At 38.1% G+C, this 12,440-nt stretch overlaps 1 protein-coding gene across 11 annotated transcripts in view; it reads right to left on the bottom strand.

The window, feature by feature from the left end:
- Nucleotides 1-12,440, bottom strand: part of NAV3 (neuron navigator 3) — a 526,195-nt gene that overhangs the window by 52,991 nt on the left and 460,764 nt on the right. For 9 of the 11 annotated variants that reach the window (XM_039570170.1, XM_010413726.4, XM_010413727.3 and 6 more), the window contains 3 exons: nt 10,044-10,320; nt 7,193-7,898; nt 5,158-5,646 (listed from right to left, as the gene is read on the bottom strand). In XM_039570170.1, coding sequence (XP_039426104.1) covers nt 5,158-5,646; nt 7,193-7,898; nt 10,044-10,320 — 1,472 coding nt within the window. The remainder of the gene's footprint in view (nt 1-5,157; nt 5,647-7,192; nt 7,899-10,043; nt 10,321-12,440) is intronic. The other 2 variants (XM_019279826.3, XM_010413728.4) reach the window with 1 other exon arrangement.

Genomic DNA, 12,440 nt, shown 5'->3' with positions numbered 1-12,440 from the left:
TGGCAAAAAACAAACATAAATTTGAATGAATGATTCATTTTTTTTTCTTCAGAGAGAAAAACGGGGCCATGATGTTCTTTTATGTACTTGTATACACCTCTAAATTTCAAGATGAATAAACATGATCGTAACACCAGTTTCTTATGCAAACACTTAAAAATCTGTATGAACTATGTATTTTCCAATATTACTTTAACTTGGAGATATATGTATTTTAAAGTAATCTATAGCACATTATATAAAAATAAAGGAGTCAGTGCTCCTTTAAAGCAATCCACAAGCCAAAAGTTATGCCAGTCGTTTAAGAAGGCAAAGAGTGATCATAGGATTTTCTGAAAATCTTTTGAATTCAGATGATCAAATGAAATAGGGATGAATATTCCTTAACATAAGCATAGAGTTATTGCAACTGCAGTAGAGTGTAGCAAACGCCCATTCTGTGTTTTTAAAATACTAAAGCTTACAAAGATGCTCCTAGATTTCAGATAATTGTATTAAACCATTAAGCACAGTCTCATGTAACTGTTACTTCAGACCAATAACTGCTCTAATCTTTTTAATATCTGGAATCATTCATCCACCAAAAGCTGGGTTCATTCCTTCCACAGAAACTGGACTTTTGGTAAATAGAACTGAATTTACCTCAGATCTGTAAAGTTGATAATGATAATAAAGACAGTCCTTTCCTGGAAGAAGCAATGCATACATGGACAAATACCAATATAAAATACCAAGGATGAGAATATCATAGTATTCTGGTATTTTCCTTTGCCATGTAAATTGGAAAAAGCAATCTTGCAGAAAGATGAATGAAGACGTAGGCTGAAGTTATCAAGCCCACAATATCTCATTCTTTTTTGTTTATTTTGCACTGCTGAAACTGACTGCAACTTCTAAGGGGGAAATTACAGAAAGCCTTACATCCCTCATTTTCCTACCTGCCGTTGGTGAGGAGGCTGCCATGGGAAAGGGTCATAACAGCATACCCTCGAGCTACATCTAACTCTTTCAGAGCTGTTAGGCAATAAAACAAATTATTGCAAGCTAAAAAACAACTAGAGAGCTCCATGACAGGCTGGACAAAGCTGATACAGGTCTTACAAACTAGTTTCTACAAAAGGCAAGACATATAAGAAAATCTGATACATGATGCACTGTTTCACACCTTAAAACCACAACCATCAATTATGATGGTAATTTAAAATAATTGAAAGTCTTGAAGGGCCTAAGTGGATTTCAATGGACTTTCACAACCCTCAAAACAAAACATTCTTTTAAAGCAAACTGGAGCAAGCCAGTCATGTAACTAGAAACCACTTCCACTCTGCTAATCTTAAAATGCAGCTATTACTGCTGATCAGACCAGTGTTTATTTCTGTACTTCTGCATTTTTATGCCTTCCTTGCTGTGTCATTCAGATCAAGCAGAAGTCACAAATTTGCAATGCCCAACAGCAATTAAGGGTTTGAAAGAACTACTGGTGATGTGTCCACCTGGAAAATTTTACAACTTAACCCCAGAAGATGTTTTTATTTTATAGTATAAGTACCTGTATGATTTATTTCAATCCCTGTAAGTTGTAGTAAGGTAAAATACAAGTGTTCTCCCACATAGGGAGCTACACTGCTATGACAGCAGAATTAGACTTTTCTAAATATTGCTAGCGCAAAACCAGCAAAAGGCCTGAGAGAGATGCAAAACCTGCTTTCTTTCTGAAAAAGAAAATATTTTGTTAGCTTTTACCAAGCCTATTTTCTGGTTGTTACAATGCAATAGAATTTCATTGAATGACGCAAAATTTGGCGGGACTAAACTTCGACACTCCACTCCAGGAGTTGTCAGGCAGCTCTGGGTTGATGTCATACCATCGCTCAGTGGGTAGCCTGAAAACTGGGCAACATCTGATCATCCCTGGAGGGACAGGTGGGCAAATATAGCAGAGACCTTGCAGATTTGCTGCGTCCGTGAAAGGTGACTTTTTCTGGAGGCAGTCAAGGGCTACTTTCCTTCATAGAAAACGTAGATGTACCCTGAAATTTTGTTCTCGTTTTCTGTGTTCTTTCCAGCTGCATTAAATCTTTCTTAAAACTTGATGTCCCAAAGTCTCAAGTTAAAGCCTTAATGTGAAAAAGTAGAATGGGATAGCTACTTTCTAAGACTTACATGCAATATTTTCATTTTCAAAATGCTTTGCACTACAACTCTGTACACATGTTCTGCAGAATAGCCTCAGTAATTTCCATTTTGTATCTATGCAAATCTATCCTGCCCTGTTATATCCCTTCAGAATAATAAACCTTTGATCACACGTCTTCAGTAACTCTTTACCGACTATTCAAGCACCTTTATTTTCCCCATTTGCTTATGAGAGTGTTATTAGGAATAGCACTTAAAGCTTTAGTAAGTTCAGGATTTTTATTGCATTTACTATTTTTCCTCTATTCAGAGTGCTTGTTTTCCTACAAATTAATTAAATTAGTCTTATTTAAAAGGCTGTTAATGACTAATCCCATGTTATCTGTTACTTAAACTATTTTGTTTAATGTCTTCTGTATCTTTACAGGCAAAGTGGCCTTCCTGTAATCTCCTCGCCCTCCATCCCAGCTCTCCTCCTCACTCCTTCCTCAGCACAGACCCTTTGAAAACTCTTCTCCAGTTCTAATTACTGCAGGTTTTTCAGGCTGTGTCTGAAGCAGGGAAATGAAAAGTTCATCAGGACAGTAAACCAAAGATATTTTTACCCTTTTCATTTCCTCTTAGTATGTTTGCCATTATTGATATATATCTATCAAATTACAGCTAATGCTTCAATGAAACACACACATATTTTTTTATCATCTATCATTAGCTCTCTCTTCTATTTCAGTTTTTCCTACATTTACTCTGCACAGACTTTACGTTGCTTGCTAGTTGTACCTCATTGTGCACTTTGGTCTTTCTGATTTTGTCTCCACCTTATATTAGTATATCTGATTATAAGGACTGCTGACTCAGTCTTTTGCAAGCTCTAGGGTGACTGAAGAAAAAGCAAAAACCTCCTTGCAGACAATTTTTAATGCTACCCTATGCTATATTTAGTATTGCCAAAGGTATTTCAAATATAATCTGAGTTTACAAAGGAAAAAGGACATAGTCTGCTGCCAAGCATATCTGCCTCCAACATCGCAAATCAATGTTTTTTTGTGAAAAAATACTTTGCTACGTGTAAGTTTTAATGCATAAAAGAGTTTAGAAACTCAGCAGTTATATCAGACCTTTCAGAAAAATCAAACTGCAAAAACCCTGTTGGGACTATAATTCAAGAAATGACACCGTTTACTCTAGCTACATGTATTTGTTTTGAGGCCAGATCAACATGAACAATGGCTCTCTCTGGACTCAATCATAATATCCCCATATGGACAAATATGAAACTTAAAAATATTGCCAACGGCAAAGTATTTGGAACCACTGAAATTGAGTCACTGAAAAAATACATAAAGTATTAGTAGTGGGGGTTGCTCAGGAGCTTATGCCAAGCCATTAATATTTGAAATGTGATGTTTAAGATCCTGTGCATAAATATAATTTCTGGCATAAATTCATACTCTTCCATATCATTCTACTGACCTCACCATCCATATATGTAGCAGAGAAGGATTTTGTAAACTTAGTATTAATAACTGATCTTTTAAGAAATATTGTCACATTCAGTTCATAGTACACAAATGCAAATTCCTATTTAAAAATTAAAGGCACAGTGCAAACTACAAATTGCTCATGTATCAGTGTATTTTTAACTACTGTATTTTTAACAATTCTATGTATTGTTAGTGTACATTATATTGGGACATATATATGTTTTATAATTATTCAAATAAATAATAGAATATATTAGTATATAATAGTAATATAATTTGCAATTATATTAGTAAGAGGTGTGATTTTTAGCTGATATAGTAATACCTCTGAACGTAACATAAGAAAATGAAACCTGTGTAAAGTTTCCATCTAGAGTTCTCAAAGTTTTAATTATGGGGTTTTTTTTAATGCTGGTTCACTGAAAGTGAATTCCTTCTATGGAAAGGATGGGTATTGAAAAATCTCTGAGTTTATATAAAGGGCAAAAAAATCTTGACATTGTGTATTAAATGTCTTTTTTCCTTAAAATGTTTGTGTTGTTAAACAACTAATTAGTTTTAAAATATTTCTGACTGATTCGGTATAATTTTCTTTTTTGAGCCAAAGGCTAATGAAATATTTAATATTGATTTTGCAGTCCCCGTGTGAGATAAGAGTTTCACTGTCAAATCCTGAAAATTTTCACGGGAAGCAGAAGTTACTTAGTACCTAGCAAAGATTACTTTTTTCTCTCCTGCAAAAGTCAAATAAATATTCCACAAAAAAAAAAAAAAAAAAAAAAAAAAAGGAAAGAAAAGAAAAAAATTTTGGTTCAACTGTGCCAGGCTAGTTGCACCTTCTCATAATGTAACTTAAATGGTAAAAAATCTGCATGTAAAAAAATTCTTTAATAGAGTAAATGGAAAAACCTTTTCTTGCATTTTTGTCTGTTCCAGACACTTGCCAGGACTGACCACATAGCAAAGATCACATCTTGTAAAGTGTCTCCCTGCCAGTGAAACTGCACTTCAGTAAGGATCTGTGTAATGATGACCATGTAAGAAGCAACTTGTCAGGACTGAGTATTTTAAGGCAAGACTGGTCAGCTAAGGCCAGGGCACACCAGATCTGCCTGTACTTTGAGCTAAAGGGAAGAGAAAAGGTGAGGTCCCACAGCTGGAGGTTTGCTTGCTTTGGAGCTGCCAAATGATGGGACAGCAGGTGGATCCAGCATGCAGGAATCATTATGTGCCTGTTAGCTATTTACACTTGCCTTTAATTAGATAATTTTCCCCTTTTCTCTCATTGTCTCCAGAACAAGGGAACCAAAAAAAATTTCTCAAGATAGAAAAAGTGCTTGTAAAACCTTAAAAGGCAGTTGATTCCACATTGTGATGCCTTTCAGCTTTCTTTTCTTCCTTCCTTTTTCACATAAAGGACTAAGCTGCTAATTAAACAGTGTCCCTTTAGCAAAAGAGGTGGAGGGTTTATTGTTTTGGCTCCTGTCCTTTTGCCTCTCACTTATTTCGTGGTCACTGTATCTATAGGCAAGCTCACCTTTCCGAAAGAGTAGATCTGACGCTTCCAGTCCTCATGAGCAGGCTCTGAACCTCCTGAGTGCTTGTTGTCAGTCCAGAGAGAGAGCCATGATGGCTAAGAGGAAGGTCAATAGACTCGGAACTGGTGTGAAGGCTAGTCATGGACTGGTAACTTGGTGTGTCCTTACTGCCCGCTGAAGAGCTGCTCAGGTTTGCAGCCCACACAAGACCACCTGATGTGAAAGAGTGCACTGAGGCAGGACTGGAAGCCAAGGAGTGACTTAAGCTTACAACATCTGCATTTAAGTCCGAAGGTTTACTGAAGAGGGGGCTGCTGCTACCACTTTGCCCACCTGCACTGCCCATGCTGCCTGTGCCCGAGGATGGCGATTCCAGGCTGCCTTGCCGTGCCAATGTGGTACTAGGGCTGGGCATTGCCGATGTGGGTTTCACACCTTCAGTACTGGGTGCAGAGGCAGCTTTACCACTTGCCTTGGCACCAAACAACCTAAATGTAAAACAAATAGCTTTAGAGAAACTGATAGCCACATTAAACATTCATGGCGCAACATCCTAAGAGCCAAACTACACATTTTTAATTACTGCTACTAAAATCATGCCTACCTAGTTGATCAATCGCAGCACAAGTTTTAATTCACTTAACCATATCACAATAATCATGGTTTGTTTCTTTAGAAACAGCTCTCATTCACTGCTATTCAGATGTGCTCTTTGCACAGAGACCCTCCCAGAGAGAGGCAGAATAATCACGTTTTTGTCTTATTAGTTCATAAGCAGATTACACTTTCCCCCAAATTCATTCAGTAATTAAGCGTTCCCAAGTCATTAGCTTTTAAACTCCTCACTTCTCAAATCTGCTTAAATTATTGCAACAAACATGTGCAAAAACCTTCGAAGTTTAATAAACATCTAAGTATTTGTGCAGAATTTCCTCTCGTTTTTTTGCACAGATGGTCAGGCAGTCATCAGTCATGTAGTAACCCCTCAGACAGAATAAACTGCACCATGGCTAAAAGGGGTCAGTTTGTCTCCAAGGGCAGGAATGATAAAAGTGTATTTCACATAATGTCTTCAGCAATTCTAGATATGAAAATTCTACAGTGATGATGAAAAAATAAACTGCAAGTCCTCTAAAATTTGAACTAAAAGGTCATGTGATGTTTTAATGTATTTCTGGAAATATTTCAAGCTGCAGTTAATATGCAGCTCATAAGTTAAAGGTAAATAAACACAAAACTTATCATGATGTAAAGTAAGCATGTCTAATAACGTAAGAATCCGCTTTACGTATTACCAAGCCCACTAAACTAAGGTGCAGCTCCCCAGCTGCCTGGAGATGCTGTTTTGGTAAGTAGGCACAAGAGGGCACTATTGGCTTTTCCTCCAGCCGTGCAAGCGCTCCATCCCAATTTACACTTCATCCGGATTTATACTTCCAGAAATGTTACAATAGAGCATTTACAATTGAAATTTAGCCTTGCCAATGTTTGTGTAGAAAAATGTAACGAAGCTGCTAAGATAATGAAACGTTTCTAGCTGGAGCTGCCAACAATGTGAAAGCAAATCTAAATCTTTATAATTTAAAGAGCTCTTCAGTTCTCCATCCAGAATATGGCAATGCCTATTCCATTAACAGAATGTGCCTGAACACAGTGTCCTTCCTCCCTTTGGGGGTTTAGCACAGTATTGAGAAGAAAATTCACATGTGGCTGAACTCAGAATCATAGAATATCTTGAGTAGGAGGGGACCCATAAGGATCATTGAGTCCACCTTCTAAGCTTCAAACTGTTGTTATGGGGATGTACCTAAAATGCTTAAAGCTCAAGGAACAGCCATTTCAGGTCTGGGAAGGTCTTTAAATCTTAAAGAAATAATTGTGTTGTATGAAAAAATTATTGCCCTCTTATTTTCCTGTGCTTGATTTGCTTGTGGCAAAATATTCCCTGAAAAGGCTTTTTGCACAGTAGTTCAACACACTGAAAATCCCTGCTTTATGTATTGCAACTTCAGGGAATCATAGAAATGCACTAACCTTCGAAACGTGGGGGAAGCAATATCTGGGTATTTGGATCCTGGCTGTCTAAGTCCTGGTGTGCCAGAGGCGCTTGCCGAAGTTGGGCTGGATTTAGGGGAACTGGACAGTGAGACGCTTTCAGAATCTGACACCACCACTTTCTCTTTTTCCTTGTCTGTCTGGTTGATGGTGACAGGGCTGGACCTCCCGGACCCGATCTTGCTTGGCTCTCGCAGCTTGGTGGCAGCAGCACCCACAGACTTGCTGCTCACATTGGAGTCGATGCTGCTGGTGCTGGAGCGGTGGCCGCCCCGACCGGGGATCCCGCTGCCGCTGGATTTCGATGGGCGAGGCAGACTTCGATATTGCAGAGTTGTCTTTGAGCTCACATGCAGGATGCCGTCATCCTGGTTTTGGGAACCATCTAAGCTCGTCTTCCTCCCTGCGTTGGACTTCCCACTGATGGCTGAAGATTTTGGCATTTTTCCTAGCGTTGCTGACCCGCTTGTGATGGTCGCTCCACTTGTGGTGATCATGGTAGAAGATCCCAACCCAGACTTCTTGAATCCAAATGACCCTGTAGCTGTTGATCTCCCAATGCCAGAGGGAGGCTTTTTCCCTTCATCACCGCTGCTTTTTCCTGCATCTGATGGAGATCGCTGTATGGAGGCTCCTTTTAGGGGAGTTTTCACTTTTTCTGAAGCTTTTGCATCATCAGTTTTTCCTACGTCAAAGTATATTTGAAAAGGTCACTTGTGTTTAAGCTGCAATGCCTTAATATCTAATTTCAACACGATATGATTACAATTTCAAAATGAAAAAGCACACAAATGGAATAATTCCCCTAAGGAAACAGACCAGTTTGGTCTTTACTCTCCCATCAGCTATGTATGAGACATTACAGGTAAACATTAAATATTAAAAGCTTGAAATTCCTCTGAGGACTTCCAGTTTCATATATAGGTAGAAAATATAGTTGTAGAAAATTATCTTGAATGAACTATGAGGAATTTTGACTAATTTTGTTCTGTTAACAGTATTTCTATATGAAAGAAGTAATGCTTGAAAATAAAACATTACATGTAATAAACATCTCCTGAAGTATGACATTAATTATGCATGTAGAAATTAATGCTACTTATAGAATTCTTTGGTTTTCACTGATTGCATCTTTTTTAGCTTATGACTAAGTTTGTTCTGGTTTTAGTTACACAAAATTATCAGGGAGAGATTACGTTATGGAAAGAATCATCTTGATCTGTAACAATATCAATTACACAAGTTAATTAGTCTTTGTCATATCCTTGATGTCTTCTCAAGATTTTTGATTTTTTGTGAGGTTTTCTTCAGTCCTGGGTAGGCTTATGACTATATAACATATATTTCTATGTTTCTTCCATATGTTCTAAAACTTTATTGTAACATGCAGAAAGGTTGAAATAAGGTGTTCTAACAATGTTCTCTTATTATTTTAAAGGTGTTCTCTTATTATTTTAAAAATCGATAAAAATTGCCATTTCAATTCTAATTTCTCTCCAAGCATTTGTACACTATATAATATATATAGTATACTCCTAATAACTCCTAAAACATACTAAAGTTTTTAATTTACTCATCAAGTGATTATGAAAGCTTTGGAGGTGGATGACCTAAATTCTCTTAAGAAACTAAAATGTAATAAAGAGCATCACCTGCAAAGCAGAACTAAATCCACTCATGTTTTTATCCAGTACACATTTTATGCTACACAAACAGATGCACATGCCATGATACAGATAGACTCTGACCCAGCAAACATACAGATCATTAGTAGTTAAGGCCTCAATTCTGTCTTGCACAGTGGCTGCCTGATCACCTTCAGCAAAACCGATCTGGGAAGCTTAGCTTGGCGTGCAGCAAACCTTTTAGTATCTCCATTTTTAATTGCTCTTAGAGTGTTATAGTTTCTGTATCCGTATGATCACCACAGCAATGCTCCTCAGGGATCTCACAGACCAGAGACTCACCAACGCTGAGCAGTTCCAAATTGCAAAGAAACAAAAATGGTTCACAAAGGGTAGGAATTTATTCTGAGAAGATCTTTGTTAGCTGTCTTTACAACTGGGGGTTGAAGCATGCCCATGCACTGTTTTGTCAGGACATGACAAAGCTCCAGAAAATGTCCTACTGAGAATTCACATTTCTTTAGTAAAATGATGGATTAGGATTAGATGGTCTTAATAAATATCTCTTTCACCAGCTTTGGATTTTTTGCTTGAAAACTAGATTGCAGAAGTGGTTACTCCTTCTGAGAGGCCTTCCAAAATTAGGTAAGAGGGCATTTAGCACTGAAAATGTGTAAAAAGACATTTTTTACAATTTTTTGTTGCTTAACAGTGGTCTGTAGAACACCCATAGTATGTGGAATGTGATAACTCAGCTTTAGTTCAGAAATAACTAGAAATATAATTTTGAGTCCCCTTCCTTGAATATTCAAGCTTTTTGATTCAGCTTCTAATATTTGGCCATTTCTATGCAAATGTTGAATTATCAAAGGTAAGGTTTTCTAGAGAAAAAGGGTAAGGCACAGATGAGTCCAAAAATACTTCTAAGAATTCCTTAATAGACATTGACATACACAAATGATAGTACAACAAAATGCAATCACAGTTTTTGTTATGGATGCATCCATGTGTACTTAATAAATTATTATTATGCATGTAGCAAACTAACTGTTATAGAAATGAAAAAGTTGATATAATATTACAATATGGGCTTGAAGTCATTTACGGGAGAAGAGAACAATATGCATATAGTATATATATGTAGAGAGAGAGTACCCATCAATTATTTTAAGACCACTGTAATCTGAACTACAGAAGTTTCCTACCTGGGGTCTTGAGTGCGCTTGTTCCTGCTTTGTGCCTGGACTGAGTTGTTCCTACTTGTGCAGTCATGCCCCTCCTCCAAGATCCAGTCTGTGATACAGAGAGAGATGTCTTCTGCCCCCCCTTCTCTGACTCTTCAGACAGCCCTGAGGGAAGGCCTTTCCACTTGCCACCGCTGTCTACGCTGCTGTCAAAGTCTTCCTCTGGTTTCTTCAGTTCTTCAGTGCTGCCCCAAGTTTCACTGTCTGTAACTGAGCGTTTCTCTGAGTCTGTCTTCAGCTACAAGAGATTCCATGAGAAATGGTCAGTCCCAGAATCTCCATTATTTGCTGATTTCTTAAATCATAGTAGGGGAGGAGAATTTGGTCTATTTGCAGCAAGGGCCACAGAAACTTTCCTTCTAAAACATTAGTATCCTGATTCCAAAAATTTAAAAACCTACAAAACATACCCATTAGGGTTGACATTTCTCTTTTTTTTTAATTTCAGAAGATTTCATAATGAAGTGAAATATAATTTACTCCAATCAGTGGTGATGCCCTATTGTTCCTCAACTCCGTCTGAATTTCAGAAGGGAATCACTGTGCTGAGAGGTTTTACTAAAAGCTTGGGTAAATGAATTCCTAAATATACTACCTCAGTCTGGCTTCTTGACTTTTCCTACCCAAGATTTCAAGTGACTGGATTAGGAATACTGCTCCAGCAGAACAGAGTATGTTGTGCCACCAGTGAGCAAGGATAGCATCTTCCACAAAAATATTCATGCTACAGCTGATGGCTTTTCCACTAGTCCGTCTCCACAGAAATGAATTGTTTCCAACAAGAAGCTCTCTCTATCAACTAACAGAGCAGAAGAGAAGCTATGCCAGCACTACTCATCTATGGTGTCAAGGCAAGAAGCTGGGCTCATGCTCCATCTGAAACTTAGGCCCATGTGGAGGATGCACCAGCAGGGACCTAACCCCCCTGTGGCATCTCCTTCCCTGAGGCATGCTGATAAGGGAGTGCTGCAAGGAGCAGCCCAACAAGACAAGGCAGAAGCTGTGAAAATGGCTTAAATAGAAACAGAGACTGACCCTACCCCTCTGTGTTTGACAAGACTGGTGCTCTTTGTGCTGACAGGCTGTTTGGTGTAACTCTTCCTTCTGTGTTTTTTTGCAGCCTCCTGACCTCAGACTGAAACCTTATTTGCACATCACCCTCTCACCACTCCTGTTTGCCTCTGCCCCTCTTTAACAGCAAAAATATGGTGCTGCTCTCAGGTATCACCAGCCTAAGAGGGGCTGCAAAATGGAACACATTGAGGGACAGGCTATTTATTATTCTGTGCTGTCACAGCTCCTTCACCACAGAGACCCCTCTGTGGCTGCTTCCTAGGCACTGCTGTCATAAGTAGGATTAATACTGACTTGATGACCAACAGAATAATCCGTCCCTGTTTACATATTTGTCAGCTGAAGTGTACAAAATGCAAAAGATCTCTGTATTTCCATAATTGCATATGTTCTTTGGACATGCTAGCACAGATTATGGGTAACGATTAATGGGAAAAAAGCCCAAGTAAATACCTACAAAAATATTGCAGGGTCCTTCAGAAGAGAGTTTTTAAAGTTATTGTTACAACATGCTTACAGACATTTTCCCATAAATGAATGACTGTAAATATATACATTTTTAAAGCAAACTGCATAATTTCAAAAAAATGAGTAGTACAATACTTTCTAAAAGCCTCTCTTCATCATTATCATGCTTTTAATAGGAAAATGACAACAAAATATGCAATTTCTGTCTCAGTCTATAGCCTTCCTGCTCCAATCACTTAAAAAGACTGATAAAGGGATCTCTGTGTTGCAGTGTATCTAAGACCTGGAGAACAGCTGGCAAAATGTATTCTGTTCATCTCAGCTTCTGACTGAGATTGCCAGCTAGCATGGAATACAGTGAGTTCTGCTTAATCTGCCTGGTAAAGGCATACCTGATACAGGTCTGTTCCTAGTCTTCATAATATAAAGAAACTCTGGAATGAAAGCAAAACTTGAACATGCACTGCATCTCTGTCTATCGCTGAACAATTTGTGAATAAAACAGAAGCTTATTATAGAGCAGCTAGAACATGAGATAATCCAAATGAAAACAAAACCACAAAGAGTTAAATGGTCAGCCTGAGATTTTTCAATCCTGATAACTATGCAGTGGAACAAGTAAGCCAGAACTAGCTGGCCATCATTGCTGATGTGAAAGGGAAGAGGCTGATCTCCAGTTAGCAACCATGGAAGGCCCTGATGGAGTGAGAAAGGCAAGAGTAAGGGCTGAAGAATATTTGCATTAGTGTGAATTTGCATGAGTACAGCATTCGTCTGATATCTGTCCTGTTGGAGATTTAAGTAATTTTCATTCCA

The sequence above is a fragment of the Corvus cornix genome, chromosome 1A (assembly GCF_000738735.6).
Source record: "Corvus cornix cornix isolate S_Up_H32 chromosome 1A, ASM73873v5, whole genome shotgun sequence".
In the NCBI taxonomy this organism is placed as follows: Eukaryota; Metazoa; Chordata; class Aves; order Passeriformes; family Corvidae; genus Corvus; species Corvus cornix.
This window is presented reverse-complemented; position numbering and strand designations above follow the sequence as displayed.